The sequence below is a fragment of the Alligator mississippiensis genome, chromosome 4 (assembly GCF_030867095.1).
Source record: "Alligator mississippiensis isolate rAllMis1 chromosome 4, rAllMis1, whole genome shotgun sequence".
NCBI classification, from domain to species: Eukaryota; Metazoa; Chordata; order Crocodylia; family Alligatoridae; genus Alligator; species Alligator mississippiensis.
The window spans coordinates 239,728,040-239,752,653 of NC_081827.1; the positions used below are offsets into that span (position 1 = coordinate 239,728,040).

Genomic DNA, 24,614 nt, shown 5'->3' on the forward strand with positions numbered 1-24,614 from the left:
AAATTATTTCAGGGAAGTCATGGAAATGTCTCATGGCTCCAGGAAGCTGAGGGTTCACAGAAGCCGTCAGTTATCAGTGGTAAATTCCCATAAGATAAAGGGCAAGCCAAGTGCTTTAATTTAGCTTTTGAACACCCTGCCTGTGAACAGCCTCATCCTGACCTACTTCAAATTAGATGTGCACTAAGTAGGAAGCATAATTAAAGGGAAGAAGAAAAGCCAGAGCAATTTAGCTTCACCTCTATGCCTATGTGGCTGTATTTGGGTCTTTAACTGGAATCAAATGTGTCTTGAGACGGCATGCGAGGGGGAAAACTATCTACAGGTACCGAAAAGACCCTCGCACACTGAAGTATGGAAAAGCCAGGCCTTCTAACTGCCTTGCTCTCATAACCAGCTCACATTAGTTATCAGCACCTTCCACCCCAGAAGTTAGCTTCAGTTCCTTGGAGCAGCCTGTAGAATCGTTTAACATCACTTTCATGCCAGAGGACCCCAAACTTATCTGCGTTATTAAGACACAACGCTGGAGGAAGGAGAGGATTTTTTGAGCAGCACGTGTTAGACACAAGGAGCAACGTTGCAGAACAAGGAGAGTGGCTTGAAGCCTCCTATCTCGCATGTTAAGTCTACAAAGAACCTGGAGGGCGTGTGTGGGCCCACCTTGTCCCAGACCTTTAACCTGAACACAGAGATGCTGTTGCAGGAGCAAGTTAAGCCTCTGCACCTCCCACAGATTTCATCTCAGGATATTCAAGGACCCAAACAGACATGAGTTGCTTTTACCAGTGCTAGTGATCCTAGCTCTCCCCCTCCCCTGCCTTCCCCTCCAGCCCTATTCTAAATCAGCAAACTTCTGGCAGGGCCTTCATGAACCAGAGAAGACAAGAAGGGTTTGCCTAGCTAGGAAAGTGCAGGCCAGCATTAATCCATGCAAGAATTATTTAAATTAAGGGCCTGCTTGTATTGTATCAGTTCCCCCTCCAGGGTTTCAAATTGAGTTTCAGAAAGCTGCATAAAATCCTAGCTCTTCTGTGCATTTCACACATTCAACGGTTCTATTATTATTATTTTTTTTGGCAGCTTGTATTGTATTAAGCAATCCAGCAAAACAAGAAATTGCTGTAATTCAACCAGGACATGATTAAGAGTACCTCCAAGAGCCTCAACAAGATGCAGAGGCAACATGGATCACAGACGGAAAAGATTCTGAGTTGGCGAAATGACAACTTGATTAGTTTTGGTCTGACAAATGTGGTGAGACAGATAAGAATCAAACATAATTTCAAGGTTATGGGCCTTCAAAGGAGACCAAAGGAAAAAAAAATATCAAGGAGGGCAATAGCAATCTGAGAGACCAATCCCACCCTCCCAGCGGTTTTGCTAACACTCAGATGCAGGACAGGAGCAGTTGACAAAAGTGGCACAGCATACTAGCCTTGCTAGGTGCTGTTCTGAATTAGAGCAGTGTGCATCCACCTGGAACACAGATTTAGCTCAAACTGGTCATTTTGCCTGCATCCCAGATCAGATACAGATACTAAGGAATTCTAGGGGGAACAAAGTCCACCAGAAACAAATTGTAACCATGTTTCCCAACATATAAGTTAGCCAAAGCTCCGTGTTAGCACACCTAGATTTTTTTTTTCCAGACTCAATCTAGTTCTACGCAACCCCTTGGGCAGCTCAAACAGGCACGGGAGGCCTCTACCGCATGGATGGTCCTCTGTGCCCTATGTTCTTACTGCCTCTGCAGTTTCTACCCATCCCCAAAACATACAATGCGTTCTTACCCAGGAAGAGGATGATCTGTCTCCTGGAATTCTTGCTCTCGGGACTCTCGTTTGTCCTTAGGTGCTGATTTTGATGCCCTGATCCTCCTCTTACTGCAATGGTGCCCTGCTTACGTACCATCAGGGCTTTCATCATGCTGCGGCACATGAAAGCCACAGATGCCAGCACCAAAACATACACAATGAAGGCGCTGAAGATGCTGGACTGAAAGACAGTCCACTTGGAAGAGAGGTTGGTACATATGGTCATATTACTCCTCCACTCAGGCATGTGGTGCCTGCCAGTTGGCCGGGTGCAGGCGGTCACACCTTGGTGGCCCTGGATAATTTCCAAGGGGTATTCTGTGCCCATGGCGAAAAGCAGAGGCAGGGCCACCAAGATGGAGGTAACCCAGACAAAGGTGATGAGCAGCTTCACCTTGCGGGGCCTGGAGCCGGCTTTGAACTTGAAAGGGTGGCAGATGGCAGTGTACCTCTCAAAGCTGAGAGTGGCCACGTGCAGCACGGTGGCATAGCTGCAGGCTTCAAAAAGAAAGCAGTACAGCTTGCAGGCCACGTTGCCATTCGGGGTGGAGAAGGGGCTCCAGATGGTGCTGTAAAATTCCATGGGCATTCCCAGCAGGATGACCAGGAGGTCAGAGCAGGCCAGGCTCACCATGTGGTCCGTCACTTCCTTCTGCAGGTAGCCTTTCTGCTGCAGGATCCTGGTGGTCTTGATGGTGATGCTGTTCCCCATGATTCCCGCCACAAAGATGACGACATAGACGACGGCCAGCACGATCTTAATCCACAGAGCCACCTCAAACTCTTGCACGTGGCTGTGATCGATCACATCAGAACAGTCTGACTGGCTGCTCTGCCCAGCCATGAGCAGCCCCCTCCAAGGAAAGAGCAAGAAACTCCTATTTCCTTGAAGCAGCAGCAAATGGATCTTCCCCAACCCCTCCCTCTTCCCCTACACCAGCCAGTGCACTCAGGCTGCAGTGGTTACAAGCCACACCTGAATCACAGCTGATTTGCTAGCTCCAGAGCCTGTGTCAATAAACCAGCAGAGAAGACGAGAGAGCAGTAGGGTTGTTCTCAGCATTTACCTCCTTCAAACTCAGAGACAGCTTCTGTTCATTGTCTGCTCTCTCTCAACTTGGTCTTCCTCCAGCACCCTGGGTCACCCTCTGTGCCTCTTTCAGTTCTGCTACCATCTGCTCCATGCAGGATACAACTTGCCTTTTGCTACAGAAAAATGTGGGTGTCTGCAGCTCCAGCCTCTCTGTTAAACATTAACTGTGCAAGGAAGTGGTCACTGGGGAGCAGCCAGGTGACTTGAAAGGCATGTGCCATTCAAGCCCAGGTGGGCCCGCCCTATTCCCTGAAACCAGAGCTCTGCCCCACAAGGTCTTTCCTTGAAACTACCAGCCAGGGCACAAACAAAGGTGGGGCTGGTAGACACTGGAGAGAGAGGATTGATTCATTCAGCAGCTGAACTCTAATTAGGTTGTGGTTTGACTAACATCCTTTGTGTTTTATGTATCCTTTGATCAGTCCTTGCCATGGGAACAAATACACTGACTGCAGTGGAGCTGTGCCAGTTTACACGAGCTGAGTACCCTTGTTTCATCTTTATACCAAAAAAAAATTTGAATTTAGAAAGGTCCACAGGTGATAAACTGATCATGCTTCTCTAAAGTAACCATTTGGGAAGTAAGGGATCGCCTAATAAGTTTAAAGTCAGTCAAACACTTGAGTTTAAACAGGTTAATAATATCCCTTTAAATGTCCATCTTTTCACACTAGATAACAAAAATAATGCAGATAGTAATCCTAATTGTGTTCATACTTCCTAATAATCATGGCTTGCAGAGGATTGCCCTCTCCCCTGTTTCACTGCAGGGAACTGAATTAAATACACGCTTTAGCTTTAGTTTCAAACTATGACACTTGTGCTAACCCCTGGAAACACGTAATTAGGAGGTGTATGGCTAGATTAGGAGTACTTGAAATTGCAATGCAAAGTGGCAGGGTAGCTTTTGCAGTCATAATCATGTTAGACCCTGGTATGGTGAGCTGTCCCAGTATGAAATCTAAAGAACTGGTTTCAGAAAGTAATTTTTATTAAGTAGACAAGTTCAGGTCACTTCTTATCTAGAGATAAAAGAAGAGCATTAGAAAGCTGTTATTAAGCAGTCTCCTCACACTCAGTGGTTATCACTACACCTAGGCAGCCCAAGTGACTACTGAACAAAGGAAGCCCAAACATGGATAATCAGCACCTGTTCCAGTAGATTATTTATGCAGTCCCTTTTCAGAGAAACCACCTCAGACCTTGTGCAACTTCAAGCCTGGTAGCTTCAGTCATCTTTCTTTCTGTTTGATAATTCAAATTTGTTCTGCTTAGACAAGCTTTCTATTATTACCCAATTTCTTTCACTTAATTTTACTTTATAAAAGTGTGAACAAAGATTACATATGCATGACTGAATTGTGGAAATGAAGCTAATTAAAATTTGCTGCTTACCATCAAAGGGGAAAAAAAGAGAGAGAGAAGACCCAATAGGATTAGATCTCCTCCTTGCTCCACACCAATTATAAAATGCATAACGCAATTTTGCAATTTTCAATATTATCTTTAGAATATATATAAAGTTTATTAACTCTCTAATAAAGAGATTTGGTCCCACAAAGGGAATAAAAGTAGAAAGAGGATAGCTCTATATTTGTGCACTTAGACCATAACAAGGATGTTACATGGGCACTGCCGTGTTAGATCAAATGAATGGGCCATCTAGGCCAGTATCCCATCCCCTGCATCAGAAGCTTCAGAGGAAAATATAAAAATCCCTATCATGGCCAATTATACAACGATCTATCCCCAGGGAGCCATTTCTTCCTAACCACATGTGGCTAATGATAGTCTACAGCCAGAAGGTTGATAGCTCATATATCTTATCCTAGTTAATGTTACTACAGCAGATAATAAACTTATCAGTCTTATAAGTGTCCAATCTGTGGGGGATTCCCACTAAGTTCTTCACCCTTTGAACACCTTGTGGCAGTGAGTGCCACAGGTTAGTTTTGTGTGGCCTTACAAATGTTATCATTTTTTTTCGGCCAATTTCTGTGGATAATCCCTTATTATTACATGAGAAGAAATGATTTTTTAAAGCATCCTTCTGATCTTGTCTGTGTTGTTTACTGTGTTTTGTTATCCAGAGTTCTTGGCCTTTGTGCTGGGCAGAAGTCTGTGCATAAAAAACAGAGATAACGGAGTTTCTTTCCACTCTAAGCTAAGATGGGAACTTGCAGTCAATGATTTATCAGGCAGTGGATAAAGACATTGTAGGAAGCTGCTAAAACTGGGGATTACAGGCATACAAGGTAGATGCAGTTCTGAGAATTCACTCTGTTTTCCCCATTAACCAGTTCTAATCAACTCCTGCATCAATATATTTTTTGTTGCGGATGATCACACAATAATAGAAAAGTAGGCTGGAGGAGACCTTCAGAAGTCATTTAATCCAACCCCCTACCTGAGGCAAATCATCCCTATCCAAACCATTCCTATCCAGCCCATGGAAATCCATTGTCTTAGCAAAACTACAGTCAACCCTGACCCAACACAAGGCATAATACCCTAACCTGCCACAGGTTAAGCAAGGGAACTGTAGTGGACAATGTCCTGCTGCTGCAAGGTTATTAAAAATACAGTCGAGATCCCAGGGAGAGGGCTACACCTCCTGCCACAGAGGAAGGAAAAACTCCCACAGTCCATACCAATGTGACCATGGGGTAAAATTCCTTCCTGACCCCAAATATGGCAGAGGGGCAAGATCCTCTGACCAGGAACATCCGGCTTTCAGTCCCAGCAGGAGCATTGGCACACCTCACTCAAAATCTCCAGCCTTGGATGCAGCCAACATCCAATGTCTCTGGGGAAGGCTTAAAAAAAAAAAGCCCTGACACATGTAGCAGCAGGAGAAAAAAATCCCTTCCAGTGCCATGCAGCAACCGGCAAAGCCCAGAATATGGGAAATACCCTTAGGAGAACAGAGAGATACCTACATCTAGATCCGTGTTGCTCAATCTTTTAGGTAGCAAGTACCCCCTAACTTCTGAAAATGTTAATAAGTACCCCAACGCTCAATTTTCCAGGGGATTTTATATCTACAGACTAATGTGTGCCATATGTTGGAAGAAGGGCTGTGTATATAAGGCCATGATATGACAGATGTCTGATCTGGTGTAGGTAGGGTTGCCACCTTTTACACCAGAGGTGCACAACTCAAGTATGTACCTGGGCTAGAGGTGATGTTGGCCAAAGCTAGGAGTGCTGAACTCAGTGCTACGCAAAGCGTGGCACACCAAATTATTACTGGGGAACTCCATTTTTTAAATTGAACCAAATGTTTGCCATAGGCTTGAGAGGAAAAGAGGATGAGAGAAAGAAGAGAGTGTTGGGGTACCCACATATCCTCTGCCTGTGTCTCGTGTACCCCCAGGTGTACACGTACCACAGATTGAGAAACTATGATCTAGATCATATCTGACCAGTGGCTGTCCAACCTCTTGAACACCTTCAGTGATGGAGAGTCCACAGGTTCCCCAGGCAGTCTCTTCCACTGCCTGACTGCTCTAACAGTGAAGACATTTTTCCTGATACCCAATCTAAACCTACTTTGCTGCAATTTCAAGCCATTGATTTATGTCCTACTCTCTGCAGCAAGAAAGAAAAGGTGTTTTCCCTCTTCCTTATGGCAGGGGGAAGCCAGGCAAACGCTGCTGTGACTTCAGTCCCCACCCCCCTTCTCAGCCAGCCAGAGCCTGGCTAAGGAGGAGAGGGGTGGGGCCAGCCCTGCCCTCGGGCTCAGACAGCCGAGTCCAGCTCAGCCCAGGGCTGAAAAGCATGCTGGGATGCTGGGGGACTCTGATTTAACTTAAACCAGGAAGGGGTCTGGGACAGAAGTTCCGTAAACCAATTTGACTGAAATCAGTTAACTCTGATACTACATTCAACAGGTTTATCTTAAATCAGCTTTGGCCATTTTGAAGCTGGTTTATGTGCACTGAACCTATGTGCTGTTACAGATTTAAACCAGTTTCTGATCACTTAAGCCAGTTTGTGTGTAATTTCTGTCCCTAGCCTATTTGACTTGCTTTCCAAGCCCCTTATCATTTTTATAGCCTGCCTCCAGACTCTCTTCAACTTTTCCATGTCCTTTTTAAAATGTGGAGCCCAAAACTGCACACACTACTCCAGAGGAGGCCTAACCAGTGCTGAGTCAAGAGGCACCATCACTTCCTGTGTCTTGCACAAATAGCTTCTGTTGATGTATCCCAAAAATGCATTTGCCTTTGTGCAGCTGCATCACACGGCAGACTCATATTGAATCTGTGACCTACCAAGACCCCCAGATCCTGGTTAGTAGTGCTGCCATCCTGTCAGGTGTCACCCATTTTGTATTTGTACTTTTGATTACTCTTCTGAAGGTTTAAATTGGCATCTTTTCATACTACATAGCAGGGTTGAACTTCATTCTTTTCATCCTCCAGCCTAGCTTTCCAGTCTGTCATGATTCTTCTGAATTGTACTCCTGTCCTCTAACATGTTTGCAATCCTTCTCAAGTTTGTATCATATGCAAACTTGCTCAAGGAGCTTTCTAAATGAGCATTCAGATCATTGATAAGCCCATCAAACAGCACTCAGTCAAGGACAGACCCTTGTGGGACCCCACTCAAAACCTCCTGCCATTCTTACATGCATCCATTTATATTTACCCTTTGCTTGTGGCTATTAAGCAAGTTGTCTATCCACCTTATAGTATTTTTCTACCAACCCACATTTCCCCAATTTGTTCATGGGTCAGTCACGTGGGACCTTGTCAAAAGCTTTGTTGAAGTCCAGATACACTATATCCATGGCATTCCCTTTATCCAGCCAAGTAGTTACTTTGTCAAGTTGATGAAGGCCATACAAATACCCAGATGAGAAAGGCAGATTGTGGTAGTATGTGAATCATTCTTGTCTTTAGAAGGCCAGGAGGGACCTTTGTGATCATCTTATCTGACCTCCTGCATAATGCAGGCTATAAGACTTCCCTGAATTCTTTGGTTAGTATTCCTCTCTAATCCTTGTGCAATTTTAGTTCTGATGAAAATTGCTTGATTGACAGCCCTGAAAAGCAAAGCCTTCTCTCCCACATACTAGGCATTGCACAGGTACTTGTTGTCCAAAACCTCCCCTTATGCCACCTTGCCCATGTCAGAGGTGAAAGGATATATTGCAAGTGCTACACCATTCAGTTCTTGGCCAATTTATTCCCTCATTAAGGGCCAAGTCTTGCAAACTGTACAGAGGATCAGGCCACTGAGAGGAACGGCTTGTGAGAGAAATAACTGGAACTAATCTAGAAACAACAAACTCATTTGACAGATGCTATCATATTTTATGCAAATCATTTGTAGATTAACCTTTTTCAGTGTGCAGGGATACCATGTAGTTACTGACTTATAAGTACATTTTTCTTCTCAGCTGTGTAATTACCATGCACATTGATAGGTTTTGGGTGCCCAATTTGCATAATCATTACATGGTTATTTCTCTATTACCATATAGCATGCCAAACAGTGTATTCTGATGGGTTGATAGCTATTATTCAATTTGCATTATCTCCCTAGAACTATTTCTTGATGACCATGTTGTGAATATGCAAATCAACCCTAATTGGCTACTCTAATCATATTGTTCTGACTGAATTCTATAGTCAAAAGTTTGTGCCACATACCAGCAATAAAGAAACCACCTCAACTTCTCACTTCTTCCAGTTGAGAAATTCCAGAACTTAAGGGAAAGAGGAAAGAAATTGCAACAAAAAGAAAATGAAGTAATGAATGTGTAGTTTTCAAGTTAAAAACACTTTTTGACCTATTTCTCTGGGTGAGATTACATATTACAATTGGGCTGTGTTAAAAGCACTTCAAGCTTGAACAATTGCACATAAAGGCTCATTAACAAATGCTAAGTGCCCTCTAGGGGTGCGTCTACATGAGACATCTACTGTGGAGCTGACTAATTAGCTCCGCAGTAAAACATCACCATCTACACGTACAGTACTATTAGGACAGAACAAGCTATTTATCTCCTTCGTACGTTAGTACTGCCAGGCACAAGTTTATGCAACACAAATGTACATGCTGACAGGGCTGGCTAAGGCACAAGAGTGCTTCAGTGTGGGAGATACCTGCTGGCTCTCCCCACACTGAAGCACCTTTGTGCCCCAGCCAGGCCTTCCACAGCATATTGAGCTGGGTCGGAGCAGCCCAGGGCTGGCAGGCTAACCCCCTGGGCTCCCTGCCATCTGAGGCTGCTCTGCCCCAGCTCAACATACTGCTGTCCTGGGCACACATGCAAACGCAGTGCCCGGGAGCAATACATTCAGTTCAGTTTATTCAGCCACATTAATTTCACATATAGACACACCCTAGGAGTTTTGAAGTTATGCCACTTTGGGTAAAGATCATCTTCCCCCTTCCCCCTCTAGTCCTGCCCCCTTCCCCCTTCCCATACCCCTTCTGTTCTAACCCTTTCATCCCTTTCCCCTCCTTCACCATTCACTTGCTGCCCAGCTGTCCATCCATTGCAAATGGATAGTTTCAGTTCAGGTGAACAGCCAGAAGTTAATTTAACTCAAGCTAGGTATCACAGCTCAAAGATAATCCTTGCCTGAAGTAGTATAACTTTAAGATACCTAGCCCACATCCAGATGAGCATGGACATTTGTGCCGTCACTAGTTGTCCCTAGGGAAAGCCCATGCTGTGAGCGCACAGCAAGTTGCCTCGGGTCAGGTAAGGGAGACTGAGACCAGTACTGGGCTGGCCCCAGCAGCCTTCCCTGTGGTCCTGGGGGCTTCCTGGGGTTGCAACAGCGGTGATACTGCCGCTCAGAGCTAATACTGCAGATACTGCAGTGCAGCTCTGGCCAGCCAGGCTCTGGTTTTGAGCAGCACCTGCTGCCTCTGCATGCACTGCTCTGGTTTGGGGGGGGGGGGGGGTTGCACAGGTTATTTTGACCCCTGGATATCCAGGGATCAAAAAAAACCCACACACTGCTCCCTTGCAATGTGAAAAACAGATGAATGTGCGGTATGTGGCACCACATACCACACAGCCATGCTCGTCTGGACGTGGCCCCAGAGGGCACTTAACACTTGTTAACGAGCTTTGAATGTGTGATCTTTCAAGTTTTAAGTGCTCTTAACATAGTATAATTGTAACGTGTGATCTCTAATGTGATGTGTAATCTGAACCTCTTTTGCTATTGTTTGTTTCCATATTCAGCAACACTCTTCTCGCTCAGAAGCACTGCTGCACATTTTTCTTGTGGTTGTTTGTTTAGAAAGGAGGAATAGGAGGTCAATAAAATAATATTTCAGGGTTAGTCTGCAGACAGGCGCCTCAATGGCCTGTTGAGGGAGAGAAGAGAGTACCTTGGGAAATATGGAAATAATAGCAGGGAAGAAAAAATAGGTAGGGCCAAAATGGTTTTCAGTATTTTTAAAAATCAGTTTGCCTTTGACAGCTTCTATTGGCTTTCATAATTATTTTTCATTAAAAATGTAAATAATTTAAAACATCATTCAGACAACTGGAGCAGGCTTCCTGTTTTCTCTTCTCTAGTAACCTAATGTCTTCCATTAAAATTCTCTGTATTTGCCCCTGAGCTAATTCAGTCCACCTGAAAGTTATTTTCTCCTTAGAACGGTTATACTTCTAGTGAATAATATGGAAGATAATTAAGTCATTTAAAAAGTGTTGGGTTTTGTTCCTTCAAATCTGTAAATATGTCTTTTGGTTTTAAATATCCTGTTGCATATGTATATAGTACAGTGTTCAGTGAGGTGACAGAGTCATAGAAAAGTAAGGCAAGTAAGGCTGGTAGACACTTTAGAGGTCATCTAGTCCAACCCCCTGCCTGAGGTAGGATCATCAGTGTCCAAACTATCCCATGCAAACCCATTTTCTAACTTCTTAGCAAAACTACAGTCAACTCTGACCCAACACAAGGCATAACATCCTAAGCTGCACCAGGAGGAGGTGGTCATTGTCCTGCGACTGCAAAAGTTGCCAATATATGCTCCAGATAAAAAATCTCCTCCCAGCCCCACGTGCCAATCAGTGAAGCCCAGAAACATTGGAAATATCCATAGTGGAACATAGGCATAGCTACACCTACATCATGCATGACCAGCAGCTGTCCAACCTCTTCCTGAACACCTCTAATGATGAAGATGCCACAACTTCCCTAGGCAGTCTATTCCACGGTCTCACTATTCTAACAGTGAAGATATTTTTCCTGATATTCTGTCTACCTCCTTTGCTGCAACTTCCATATCACTATGCCAGATGCTAGTTTGTTAATATTAATCTTAGTTGGGTGAGATTTCTAGTTGTTTTGTGGGGGTTGGGGTTTTTTTTTGTTGGGGGGTTGGTATGGTAACTGTTATGGTCCAAACCAAGATTGTTCATTGCATAATAAAATGGCTCCTCTCCAAATTGTCTGTTATGATAGTCTAAACTGACAAGACAGACTAGCAGATAAAAGCAAGGTTTATCACCTAGCTTATTTTACTAATTTACCAAGGTCATAGAGGAAATCAGTGGAAGAGATGAGAACTGCACACAGATGCTCAGAGCTGCAGTCAACTGTCTTGGCGGCAAGACCATCCTTTTTTTCTTTTCACTTCAACATCAAAAGCAGATGCTATAGTTCTGTGGTATGGTAGTCTGTACGCTCAATTAATGAGTAACAAGTGTCCATGCCCACTTCTTTACAAACGTTGCCCTGATCATTTATTTTTCTTATTAGAAGTAGTTTACAAGCATGGCTGCAAAGCACCCAATTTACTTTAGTTCATATCTAGACACACAAAAAAGTAGAACCACTGTTTTCTGTCCACAAATAATAGCATTAATTACATTAATTACATTCACAGATCTCTCTCTTATAGAGAATGTTGTCCCTAGCACCAGGGCCATCCCTGGGTGGGGGCTGAATCAGGACAACCACCCTGGGCCCCGTGCTTTGGGGGGCCCTGCAGAGCTTGGTGGAGTGGCACGGCGACTGCACTGATGCTGGCTTCACGTCCGGCCGCTCGGCACCCCCCTGCTGCCAAATCCACCACATCCAGATGCTCAACATCCCCCACCCTCACCACCAAATCTGCCGCTGGCTTACTCGTGTCCAGGGGTGGGGCCTTGCACAGGCTGATTTGCCCCAGGCCCTGCACCCTGCTTGGGTCATCTCTGCCTAGTACACCCCATGTATTATGGGTTCTTGACATCAGAGGTAACTTGTGAATCATTGGAATGGTTGTGACTGCCCATTCCCCAGCCAGAGAGTGAAAGCATTAATCTTTGGTATGGTGGTGGAGAAGTAAAGGCATCTGGCTCTAGTGGTGTGAGTTTATACCAGTTGACCCACCTCTAAATGGTTACCTGGTCATTCAGGCTGTGGAGTCTAAGGTAATGAAACATGATGCTAGCCATTGGCTATAGAAACCATGAGAGCCCATGGGCTGCTAGACTCAGACTGACCTTTAACTTTTAATTGTTTAACTTTCAGAAGAAAAAGAACAGCTTCTTCCCCCTGACTCTGCGTGGAAGAAAGACGTTCTAATATGGCTTGATAATGTGAAACCTGACACTAGATGGGTTGGTTTGGTGGCCTCAGTCAAAACTCTCCCTCTTAGGTAAAGAAAATATTATCATTCAAAACTATGAAAAGAAAGACCCTTATAAGCATGAACTGGCCACAGTGAATGTGTTTATCCTGAAATCATTTGTACAGAATCCCAAGGGTCTTCAACACAAGAACAGCGGCCAGTTCAGGAAATGATCACCCCTTAACCTTGAACATAGCCCTTTGCTCATCAAAGCAAAACTCATTTTTTCTTTATATGGTTTTTGAACTGTTTGTCCAGATAGATGTTTAATGGCTTTAAAGCACATGTCAAAGCATCTGCTCAACACCTTGCTGAGGTCCTTTTGCTGTATTTTTAACCCAACAGTAAAATGTGCCTGTAACACATATACTCTGAACGTATGGCAGCTTTTGTAGTAACATAGTGTTCCAGGCAGCGTTCAAACAGTTTCATCCTTTTGAGTAGCTCCGCTGTAGCTCCCAGCAGGAGTTTTGATTTTGTTTCTTTGACTGTAACTAATAGTTTCAGCTAACAAGAAATAAATGGACCACTGTGAAAAAGGCATCTTCTCCAAGCCTGCCATCTCTACCATTTCCATTTCTTAATCTACTGCTTTAACACTCCAGTTCCTCAGGAAATTCCTGGGTAGGGGCATCACTGCAACAGTACTAAAATGCTGTAATCCATGCAGTTGTTCTTTGTTCTGTTTTTAAAGCAAATTTCCTGTGGAAAGAATGGAAATTGGTGCTAACTGCCCTGTTAAGTGATGCCCCTTCCAGCAGAAGCAATGACCTCATTGCTAACTACCACCTCATATTTGTTGTCTTGTCATCTTCTGTACTTGAACTCATATGGCCAGATGACACTGAAATAAGACATTTTATCTGTACTTCGAAAGTCAGATACTGAGGTTTATGCAAAGGGGCCTAAGAAGGTATGTTTTGACCTGTTTCAGAGAAAGCCGTAACAGATGCATCACTAAAATGGATGCATGTCTTACTTGTTTCTCATTTACAATACAAGTGCCCTATGCTTGAAGTACTCTACCATTCACTTAAATTAAATATTGTTTTACAGTTTTATGGTGTGAAAGAACTCCATCCTAGCCTCCTCACTTTTTGGGTTGCTTGTTCCCCATTCTCTCTCATGTGTCTGTCAACCTGGCTGTCCCGGGTTACTGCGTACGTGACTGACCTTGGGTAAGAGAGTGAGAATTTAACCTCTCTGTTGTGTTGAGCTCTGGCCTCATGACATGGGAGCAGGGGCTTAAGCCCACGTTACTCCATTAGGTAACTGTGATTTTTTCAAATTGATTGGCCGGCATCAAATGATACCTGTCCCTGACTGGGTCCAGGTGGGGAGGTCAGGAGGGCTATTTAAGAGGGTCCCTGCAGGAAGAAGAGAGGTGGACATTTTAAAACACATGCAGAAACATGGATCTTTACAGCTGTCTCTCATTTGCTGGATGTGGAAGTGAGTAACTTAACAGAAATTCAACTAGGAATTTAGCTTAATGTACTCTAGTCATGTATCAAGGGGCTACCGAGCTGTTTCTGTTTGCTCAGGGTTAATCTTTTGCTACTTCTCTGACTTGTACCTCTTCCCATGCCTACCCTCTCTGTAATAAAGCTATCCATTCTAGCCAGCCTTATTGTACATGCTTGAGAGAGATTGGGCAGGCCTTCTTGCTCCCTTTACTTGGCTGACTAAGGGAGGCTACTTCCTATGCTTCAGTCTATAAGAAGCACTCAGATATATTGTGCTGCAGTAAAGCAATCCCTAGGTCTACAGGGTCTGTGTATCCCAGGGGGCACAGGGCACTGGGGGAGGGCTGGGGGAGTGGGGCCAGGCATAGCAGGGGTCAGGGGCCTTGGGGCAAGGCAGGGCTGGTGGGGCCCCCCCATAGCCCTTCCACCCCGATCCCTTACTTATGGCAGGCGCTGAAGCCCTGGTGCTGAAGCATGGCACTTACCAGCAGTCCAGCTGCTGTCTGGCTCACTGGGGCCCCACCCACAAAGCACAGGGCAGAGGGATGGCCCCAGCCTGGGCCCTCATGTCCCCCACTGCCCTGTGCTGCCCGGGGGGCTCTGCCAGGAGGCCCTGGAGTCCTCCCACCCCTGCTTCTAGGTTAAGTAGGGGGGGGGTCCAGGTTTTGGGTTTTTTTCCAGGTTTTTTCTTTAAAGTGACAATGCCTGGGGGGGTGTAGTCATGTGAGGCTGGGCAAGGCAGCCATTGGGGGGTCTGGGGGAGCAGGGAGTGGGGCTGTGTGGGGCAGCAATCAGGGGGCTGTGGTGGGGCATGTGGGCCCTGTTGGGGGGGGGGTAGCAAAATATATATTCATGTATTCATGAAACATGTATTTAGAATTCACTTTTATTATTCTGATAAGAGGCTTGCTTTAACACTATAGATATATCAATAAAACATTGTCCAACTGATCACTGTCTCTGTCTTGCTCTCTCTCTCTGTCTTTATAGTGGTCTTTTGTTTTACTTGTGGAGGAACAGGGATTTGGGGGTATTTTACAGAGTGATTTCAGGATTTATTTTATCAGGGATTTTTCAGTTTTCCAATAGGGAACACCAGAATTCCTGCTAGGGAGGCCAGTGGTAGGACCCTGCTTGCTCAGAGCTGGCACCTTGGACCCAGCTGGCTGTGGCTGACCTCCTGGCCAAATGGGGCCAGGGGGATATGCTTTGATGGTTCAAAGCAGGCCACCACACCTGGAACATCTTCCGGGTGATAGCTGCCCACGTGGCCAAGCAGGGGGCACATGTAGCAGTAGAGTTGCACAGAGGCCAACCCTTTAGCCAAGGCCCACTGGCAGCTGGCCCAGAGGGGCAGATGCCTCTACTGGCTGTGCAGTCCCCATCCAGGTCAGGCAGGTGCACAGCCGGTCACAGCCAGGCAGCAGCCCCTACCGTCAGACTGCTGCAGTGGGCAGAGGGTGCAGGGAACTCTCAGGGCTGCTTTATCAGTCTGGCTGGCACAACACATAGTGAACCCAGGTACCAAATGACCAGGCCCCAGAAACTCCTGAGAACGAGTAGCCCTGAGCTACTTGCCAGGGCAGCTTTTTATACTGCTGGGGACAACACGGGTGCTGGCCCCGGGCTCTAGCTCCCCCTGGTTGCAGATCTGGGAGGAGCCAGGCAAGGTTATTTTTCCCCAAGTGGCACAATTTGCTCCTCAACAAAGTGCATGTCCAAGTATGTGCACTGAGGCAAAAAGCCCTGGCTCAAATTTGCACCACTTCTATTTGAGTTGCTGCTAGTGCACGTGCTTGCATGTGTGGACGCATCCAAAGAGTTTAACCTCCAATCTTGCAGTGTGCCATGGATTTTTATTTTTATCTCACGAGATTTCCTTTAGACAAATGATTTCATAGGACAAAGGAGGGGATACTATGTGTCAGCTGCTTGGTAGTACCTGCTTGTGTGTACACTTCTACCCCAGCGTAAATGAAAGTTCCTCCTTAAAGGGGCTCCATTGTTTCTGGTTTAAGAGTTAGCCCACCTGGGTCAGTGTAGTGCATTTGAGAAGACTTGCTTCCAGGCACATTAAACTTACCCTGTAGATATTGCCCTAAGATTTATATTAAGATGCCACTGAGGACATGACCCCACTGTTATCCAGCGGTTTATATTTATGAGGGAGGAATACCATTTGTTTCCTTGTAACACCTAAGTGTTTTCTGTATGTACTTAATAGTCTAGAACCAAATGCAAACAGAAAACACCAGAGTTGTGGGTACTCCAGTGCGCTGGCAGCTGCGAGACAAGTAGGTAAATAAATAGTAAGCAAACATGAAAGTGAGTCATTGTCAAATCACACCACGGAGGTGGTAGCCTTTTCTGAGCAGGGGTGCCCGAGGCATTCAGTATGACTATATCCTATATCCCTGGAAAGCTTATTTTTTCCCACTTCTGACTTGTAGTTAACCCCACTTTCTTTACTACCAGCAGCATTCCCTTTATACCTTTGAAAACTCCTCCACCCCAAATACTGGTGTACTAAACAGCTTACTACCCTAGCCTTCTAAGCCAAATACTAGAGACAAACCACACTTGCTGGTAATCTAGGGTTATTATAATAAGATTGGAATTATCTTATTATTGGGGCAGATGGCATGATCAAAAGTCTGTAGTGACTTTATGTACCAGGAAAGAGCTCTTTTAGGTATTCAGGGATGATAAAGGAATGGTTTTCAGCTGTAGCAAAATGACTGCCCTTATTTATCCTACAGAAGTAATATAACATGGAGTTCATCTAGATATACTTTGAGCTACTGCTTTCTTACTACCACTCTTAAATTCTCCAAATGACTTTCAGCAGGTTCCAGCTTTGTCACTTAGTGTGCAGTCAATATTAAACAAATCGCTTGTCCTTTAAATAGTGTTAAAAACAAAGCCTCTTGCCTCTAGGAAGGACAGATTTTGAAGGCATTTACAAGCCTACGAGCACAGATAAGTACCTAGTGGGCACCTCTGCATATACATTAATGCACCTCAATAAACTTTGGCACTGTTTGCATCTGAGTCAGCTGCTCCCAAGCACCACCTCTTAAACTGCTGCAGTCCTGGGTGCATTTGGAGCCACGGCAGAGCAGCTCTGGGCTGGCAGCTAGGACTGCGTGAAACGGAAGCGTTCCATTTCAACTGCCGTTTCAACAGAACAGTGTTTCATTTTGACTTTTGTTTCGAGTCGAAATGGCTGTTCCATTTTGTTCTGCCAAAATGTTTTGCCGTTTCAATGTTTTGCCCATAGGATATAATGGTGAAGGTCAAAACAGACTATAACTTTGTCATTTCTGACTAGGAGTAATGGCCACAAACTCCTGGAAGATCGTTTTAGGCTCAACATTAGGGAAAACTACTTCACAACTAGGGTGTCCAGACTGTGACCATTACTCCTAGTTTTCCCCAAGGGTGCCCTGGTGAACAGTTGTTCACCAAGCCCTAGATGTACACTTCTGATGTAGCGATAAGCTGCCACCAAGTCCCCTCTCAGCCTTCTCTTTTTCAGGCTGAAGAGTCTCAGGTCCCCCAGCCTTTCCTTGTATGGCTTGCTGTGCAAGTCTCTGATTATATGGGTAGCCCTTCTCTGGACTCTCTCAAGCTTTACCACGTCCTTGTTAAGGTGCAGAGCCAGGACTGGACGCAGTACTCCAGCTGCGGTCTCACCAGTGCTGAGTAGAGCAGGAGAATCACTTCTTTGCAATGGTTTTACTGGAGATGCATCAATTGATACATGCCAGCGTATTGTTGGCCCTGCTGGCTACAGCATCACACTGCCGGTGCATGTTCATACTATGATCAGTTATTACCCTCAGGTCTTCGTGATAAGTGATGGGGGATCTTTAGTCCTGCTGCCTTATGAGAGGCAGCAACTGCACAAGTACCCATGACATGAGTTTTGCCTGTCAGCAGCTAGAGGTGCAGGGCCCCAGAACCCCCCTGCATCTATCTCCTTGACAGCTGGCAGGCTGCATGGCCACAGCAGGGCCTAGCAGCCAGGCCTGCAGTAGTTTTCCCTCCCCCATGCCCCAAGACAGACATAGTTGCACAAGCACCCATGTCACAAGTTTTGCCTGTCAGCAGCTAGAGGAGCAGAGCCCCAGAACCCAGAAGCCCTGCACCTATCTCCTTGAGAGCTGGCAGGCTTTCTGGCTGCAGCAGGGGCTACCATCCCTGTAGCTTTCACCCTGCTGCGCCTTAACACGCACAGTGTCACCCACGTCATGAGTTTTGCTTGTCCGCAGCTTGAGGTTCAGTTTCCCCCAAACCTTGTACTTATCTCCTTGAAACTTGGCAGACTTTGTGGCCTCAGCAGGGGCTAGCATGCCTGCAGTTTTGACCCTGCTGTGGCTTAACACGTACACGTGACATTCATAGATACTAGGGCTGGAAGGGACCTCGGAAGATCATCAAGTCCAGCCCCCACCCCAGGGGCAGCAAGTCAGCAGGGATCATACCACCCCAGCAAGATAAGCATCCAAATGTCTCTTGAAGGCATTCAAAGTAGGTGCTTGAACCACCTCCGGTGACAATCTATTCCAAACCTTGGGGGCTCAGACAGTAAAGAAGTTCTTCCTTAAGTCCAGCCTGAAACGGTCATGGAGGAGTTTGTGACCATCTGACCTTGTCATCCCTTGGGGTGCTCTGGTGAACAGATGTTCCCCCAGATCCTGGTGAGCACCCCGATAAACTTATAGGTGACCACCAGATCACCCCTGAGTCTGTGCTTTTCCAGGCTGAAGAGTCCCATGACTCTCGGCCTCTCATCATAAAGTCTGCTTTCCTGACCTCTGATCATGCACGTGGCTCTCCTCTGTACTCTCTGAAGCTTCTCCACATCCTTTTTGAATTGTGGGGCCCAAAACTGGATACAGTACTCCAGCGGCCTCACCAAGGCCAAGTACAATGGGAAAATGACATCCTGGGATTTGCTTGAGAAGCATATATGGATGCAAGCCAGGGTTTTGCTCACTTTACTAGCCACAGCATCACATTGAAGGCTCATGTTCATCTTGTGGTCAGTTATGACCCCCAAGTCCCTTTTGTCCGTAGTGCTAACCAGTGTAGCACTGCCGAGCCTATAAGCATGCTGCAGGTTTTTCCTCCTAAGGTGGAGAACCTTGCATTTTTCGGTGTTAAACACCATCTGCCCATTTCCTGAGCCTGTTGAGGTCTGCCTGGATCACCCTTCTGTCCTCAGGTGTGGATGTTTTACCCCAGAGTTTGGTGTCGTCGGCGAACTTGGCCAGTCTGCTTCTAACACCAATGTCTGCATCATTAATGAAGATGTTAAATAGTATAGACCCAAGGACAGAGCCTTGAGGGACCCCACTGGTCACAGGGCACCATAATGGTGGTTGACGGAAATCAATCAGCGTCTGGGTCCAACCACAGAGCCAATTCCCCAGCCTGCAGATCATGGTGCGACCGAGGCTGCAGTTAGCCGGTTTTGCCAAAAGGTGATCATGAGATACCAGATCGAAGGCTTTTTTAAAGTTGAGATATATGACATCAATCTCTTCTCCCTTGTCCAGGTGATAGGTCACCTGGTCGTCATAAAAGGAAATGAGATTGGTCAAGCAAGACCTACCCGCAACAAACCCATTCTGGCTATCCCTCAGGATGTTGTCGTCAGCCAGTCTGTTAAGGATGGCCTCTTTTGTAATCTTTTCCAAGACCTTCCCCAGGATAGAGGTCAGGCTGATGGGTCTGTAGTTTGCCGGATCCACTTTCCTCCCTTTCTTGAAGATAGGCACTGCATTGGCCTTCTTCCAATCTTCAAACACATCACCAGAGCACCAGGAGCGCTCGAAGATCCATGCCAGGGGTTAGGCTATGATGCTAGCCAACTCCTTGAGTACCCTGGGGTGAAGATTGTCAGGGCCGACTGACTTGAAGGTATCCAGCCTCTCAAGGTGTTCCTTTATGAGGTCAACATTGATGGAGGGTAAGAAATCTCCCTCACCCGGGCCTCCCTGTCCCATTGTAGGCAGGGGCGTCCCAGGGGACTGGTGGAAAACTGATGCAAAGTACCCTTTAGGAAGTTTGCTTTTTCCTGGGCATCAGTTGTCCCATCTGGTTTAGCAGAGGTCCAATGTTGCCCTTGCTTTTCCTCCGGCTCCCCACATATCTAAAAAGGGACTTTTTATTGTCCTTGATACTTGTAGCTAGTTGGAGTTCTGTTGAAGCCTTGGCTTTCCTGGTTCACTCCCTGCAGGTCCGGACCAGAGCAGAGTAGTCGTCCTTGGTGGTGGATCCAGTTCTCCATCATTTGTAGGTCTTTCATTTTAGATGCAGGAGGACCGCTAGTTCTCTGGAGAGCCAAGGGGCTGCTGTGCCCTTTTGTTGCCTTTCCTCTGAGATGGGGTAGACTTTGCTTGTGCATCCATGATTGCTCCCTTGAGGAGCAACCGCTCGTCCTGAACTCCCCTCCCCTTTGGGTTGTGGCCCTTTAGGGCCTCACTGACAAGCCTCCTTAGCTTGTCAAAGTCTGCTTTCCTGAAGTCAAGGACTTCTTTATTACTGATTGACTTGCCAGCTTTATGGTGGATGGTGAAGGTGATCAGCTCGTGTTCACTGTCACCCAGCTTCCCTTCGATCATTAGGTCATCCCCTGTTGCTAGTACCAGGTCAGTTAGAGCTTTACCTCTTACTTGCCTGTAGACTTCCTGCATCAGATAGAGCTCATCCATGCATGAGAGAAAGCTTTGTGACCGCTCAGATTTGGCCGAGCGCTTTTCCCACGAGATGTCTGGGTAGTTGAAGTCTCCCACGACAACCATGCACCGGGAGCGTGCGTCTTCAGCCAATTCCCTGGTGAACTCCTGGTCAAGGTCTTGATCCTGGGTAGGGGGTCTGTAGTAGACTCCCACCATAGTGTCCCCTTTGCCATGTTTCCCACTGATTTTAACCTAGAGGCTCTCTAATAGTCCACTGTGGGTGCCAATGTCGGCTTGCAAGGACGCATAGCTTTCCTTGACATAGAGAGCTACACCCCAGCCCCTTTTGTCCACTCTCTCTCTCCTATACAGGGTATAGCCATCTCTACCCATGGCCCAGTCATGGGTGGAGTCCCACCAGGTCTCTGTTATCCCTATGACATCATAATTATCTGTTTAGCAGGAGGATGAGCTCCTCCTGTTTATTCCCCAAGCTCCTGGCATTTGTGTATAGGCATGCAAGTGTCCCTTTGGGGGCCCTTGCCTTGCTTACAGCTCATTCCAAGGCTAGGGCAGGGGTGGGATCCCTCAAGTGCCTTGGCCTGCTGGGTTGCTCAGTGGGCCAGCAGTGGCAATAGTCCCCCCATCCCCCGGCAAGCTTAGTTTAAAGCCCGGTGGAGCAGGTCAGCCAGTCTGGCTGCAAAGAGCCTCCTCCCCAGTGGAGAGAGGTGGAAGCCATCCCTTCCCAGCATCTCACTGCCTCTCTCTCTCCAAAGAGTGGACTGTGGTCATGAAAGCCAAAGCCTTCCCAATGACACCAGCGCCGCAGTCTTTGGTTCACTACCTGGATCCTCCTCTTCCTCCTCAGCCCGTAGCCCAAGACTGGGAGGATCGATGAGAACACCACCTGCACCTCCAACCCCTTAAGCCCCGCTCCCAAATCCCTGTACATGACCCAGCTGGGAGTGCTCTGGGCCATGTCATTTGTGCCCATATAGATAAGGAGCATAGGGTAGTGGTCAGTGGGACATGAGTTTTGCTTTCAGGATTTTGGGGTACAGTTTCCCCGAACTCGCTGCACCTATCTCCTTGAAACTTAGCAGACTTTGTGGCTTCCACAAGGGTAGCATGCCTGCAGTTTTGACCTCACTGTGGTCACATACATGACACAAGTTTGGCTCTCAAGATTTTGGGGTGCAGTTTCTCCAAACCCCCTGCACGTATCTTCTTGAAACTTGGTATGCATCATGCCCTCAGAAGGGGATACCATTTTTGCAAGTTTTATACAAATCTGTCCAGAAATGACAAAGTTATAGGCTGTTTGACCTTCCCCATTATAGCCTATGGGCAAAAAGTCAAAACGGCTTTGAAACAGCGAAACATTTCGACTTGCCTCATTTTCTTTCGAGGCTGTTTCGACCTCGAAATGGGTCAAAACAGCATCGAAACAAAACTGGTGACAAAATTTTGCACAGCCCTACTGGCAGCAGGCTCGGAGGTCAGCCCCAGGCTCCAGGTGGCAGTGTCAGGCAGCAGAGGGGCTGACTGGGGCACCAAAGTGCAGAGCCATGTGGCTGACTCCCTGAGCCTGCTGCCAGCCCAGGGCTGCTCCACCCCAGCCCAAACTGCTGCGGTCCCGGTCACCATCTACACATGCTTTCTGCACAGTAAATGATTCCACCATAAGATAGTACTGACCCTGACAGTACTATCTTACATCAGAGCTAATTAATTTACTGTGCCCTACTGCCAACACATGTGTAGATGCACCCACTGGGATTTACAAAAGCAGTTACGGTAGTTAGGTACTAAATTCTATGGAAATTGGTACCTAACTACTGTAACTAGCATGGGAGGGGAGAAAAAAAAGATGGGAGAAGATGAAAACCTGTGTTTTGAACAAGGAGGCTTAAGTGATAGCTAAATTTTTTGTTAACTCAGTTTGTTTGGAAAGTGGATTCTGCTGGCTTGTGATTGGGATTTACAGATGGTTTACAAGAGGCACATGCAATGGAAAAGCAGAGTCTACATCAGTTGGTCCACTTTGCTATGAGAATGTTTGTTTTAATTGTTAAACTATTTTGATTGTAAAAAAATACACACAAAAAACCCCCAAAAACCGTTACTGGCATGTCTGTTAGTAGGAGCCTCTGTTTTGAGACTTCTGGAGGACCAAACGAGTGCTAACAATAGAAAGGAATCAGAAGTCTTTTGCAGCCCAGCAGGCCTGGCTTGGATTTGAAGTGGGCTGTAACCAAGCAATGACTCACCTGGTAAGGCACTTAATCCCCCTGAGGGACTTTATCTCAGGGCAGGGACTGGACATTGTAACTAAGGAGAATATCTGTACTGATCAAAACAACATTGCAAGACTAAGCAGATGAGAAGTGTCTTGGGACCCCAGCTAACCAAATCAAACTTGTAAACTGCTCTTGGAGTTGTAAGGAACTGCAGGGAAAACTTTGTGTGCAGGTGTTTGTAACTTCCTGAAATCTCTGCTTTGTGTTTTGTCTGCAAGTAAAGTGTGATAGATTTCCAGAGCCCTCTGCAAAGTTTTTGTGTTTGCTTTAACTTTCATGAACCCCAAGGAGGGAAAATATTAACCGAGGGAGACCTCAACAATTATAGTCAAGCTCTGAATGTGCATTAGTTGGGAAAGTCGTATGTGACGCTGGTTTAAGGCCTAGGCACTTAGGATGCAGAGCCCCTTATCTCAAGAAAGGGTACAGTATAAGATCTGTGCCCCTAATCATGTGTTTGGGGGTTCAGCCAACTTGTCCCCAATTGAATCTCAGCCAGGACTTTACAAGTTGGTGGCAAGATGGGACGTGGAGAAGTGGTTGGGGCACAGCATGGCATCCAATGAAATGAGTTCATGAAAGCTTATGCTCTGTGTATCAGATTTAGTCAGCCTAAAATGTATATGTACCAGACCTTGTGCCTGACTTCAAACTGAGGTGGCTAACAACCTCTCTGCTTATGAGAAGTATAGTGATGTGGGGACTGCTACCCCATGCATCTTGGCCAAAGGAAGGTGGAAGGTGAAGAATCGAAAGCAAAAAGAGGAACAGTGAGTTTGAGTAGGTGTTGGAGACCACCTCGTGCTCCAGTTTGAAAGGAAAGGGCTGCAGAAGGCTAGACTTTCATTCCTTTGGTGGTAATTGAGGTAAAACTGAATGTGCGAGTCTCAGCTTACATCACCACCAGCAAGAGGCCTGTGGAAGGATGTGAAAAGCATGGATGTGCTCACAGCAGTCATGTTTGTCTGCTAGGGAAACCATGAGGCATTTTTCTCACTCTGCTGTTACTAAATAAGCTCACTTACCCCTAACGTGGAAACATTTGAGAGTGCAGATGTAGAACTGTCCCATCCTCCACTACTGCCCTGCAGAAACCCGCACTGTTTCATTTCCACTTTGATTGCTATTGCTGCAGTGCTCATGACCTTCCGTCTCCCAGACATCTGCACCTCTTGTTCTTGAGCTGTGAAACATCTGAGTGACCTAACTGGACTGACTGCTTTCCTTATGGCTGCTTTCTGTGACAGCCTTGTCTCCACTGAAGTCATCAGGAGCTTTGCCCAGGGCTTCCTTCAGTCCCCATCAGGACTGTCTCTGGCCCTGCAACAATAGGAGTCCCATTCCAACAAGGTCCATGGGTGCACATGGTTTTATTATTGTTACTATTCCATTTAAGAAACTACTGGGAAAAAAGTCCTTGAAAGACATTTTCTCTCTTAAAAAAAATCTAAACTTTGGCCGGCAATTACTGGGGACTTCTACAACAGTAATAGAGGAATCCATAAGTACTTTCTCTTCTTTCGATTACAACCCTTTTTAGGACCAATTATGTTTTCAGTATTGACCATTTTCCAGGCTGATGAAGCTTGAATATTTCAGGTAAAGGTACTGGCGTGTGGAGAGGAAATTAATTCCAGCATACGGCGTTGAAC

The 24,614-nt window shown here is 46.1% G+C and overlaps 1 protein-coding gene across 1 annotated transcript in view; it reads right to left on the reverse strand.

Annotated features, from left to right (window-relative positions):
• GPR39 (G protein-coupled receptor 39) overlaps positions 1 to 2,878 on the reverse strand; it is a 117,540-nt gene extending 114,662 nt beyond the window's left edge. The window contains exon 1 of the mRNA XM_006258101.4: positions 1,794 to 2,878. Coding sequence (XP_006258163.1) covers positions 1,794 to 2,661 — 868 coding nt within the window. The 5' untranslated portion in view covers positions 2,662 to 2,878. The remainder of the gene's footprint in view (positions 1 to 1,793) is intronic.
• Between the last annotated feature and the right edge of the window lie 21,736 nt (positions 2,879 to 24,614).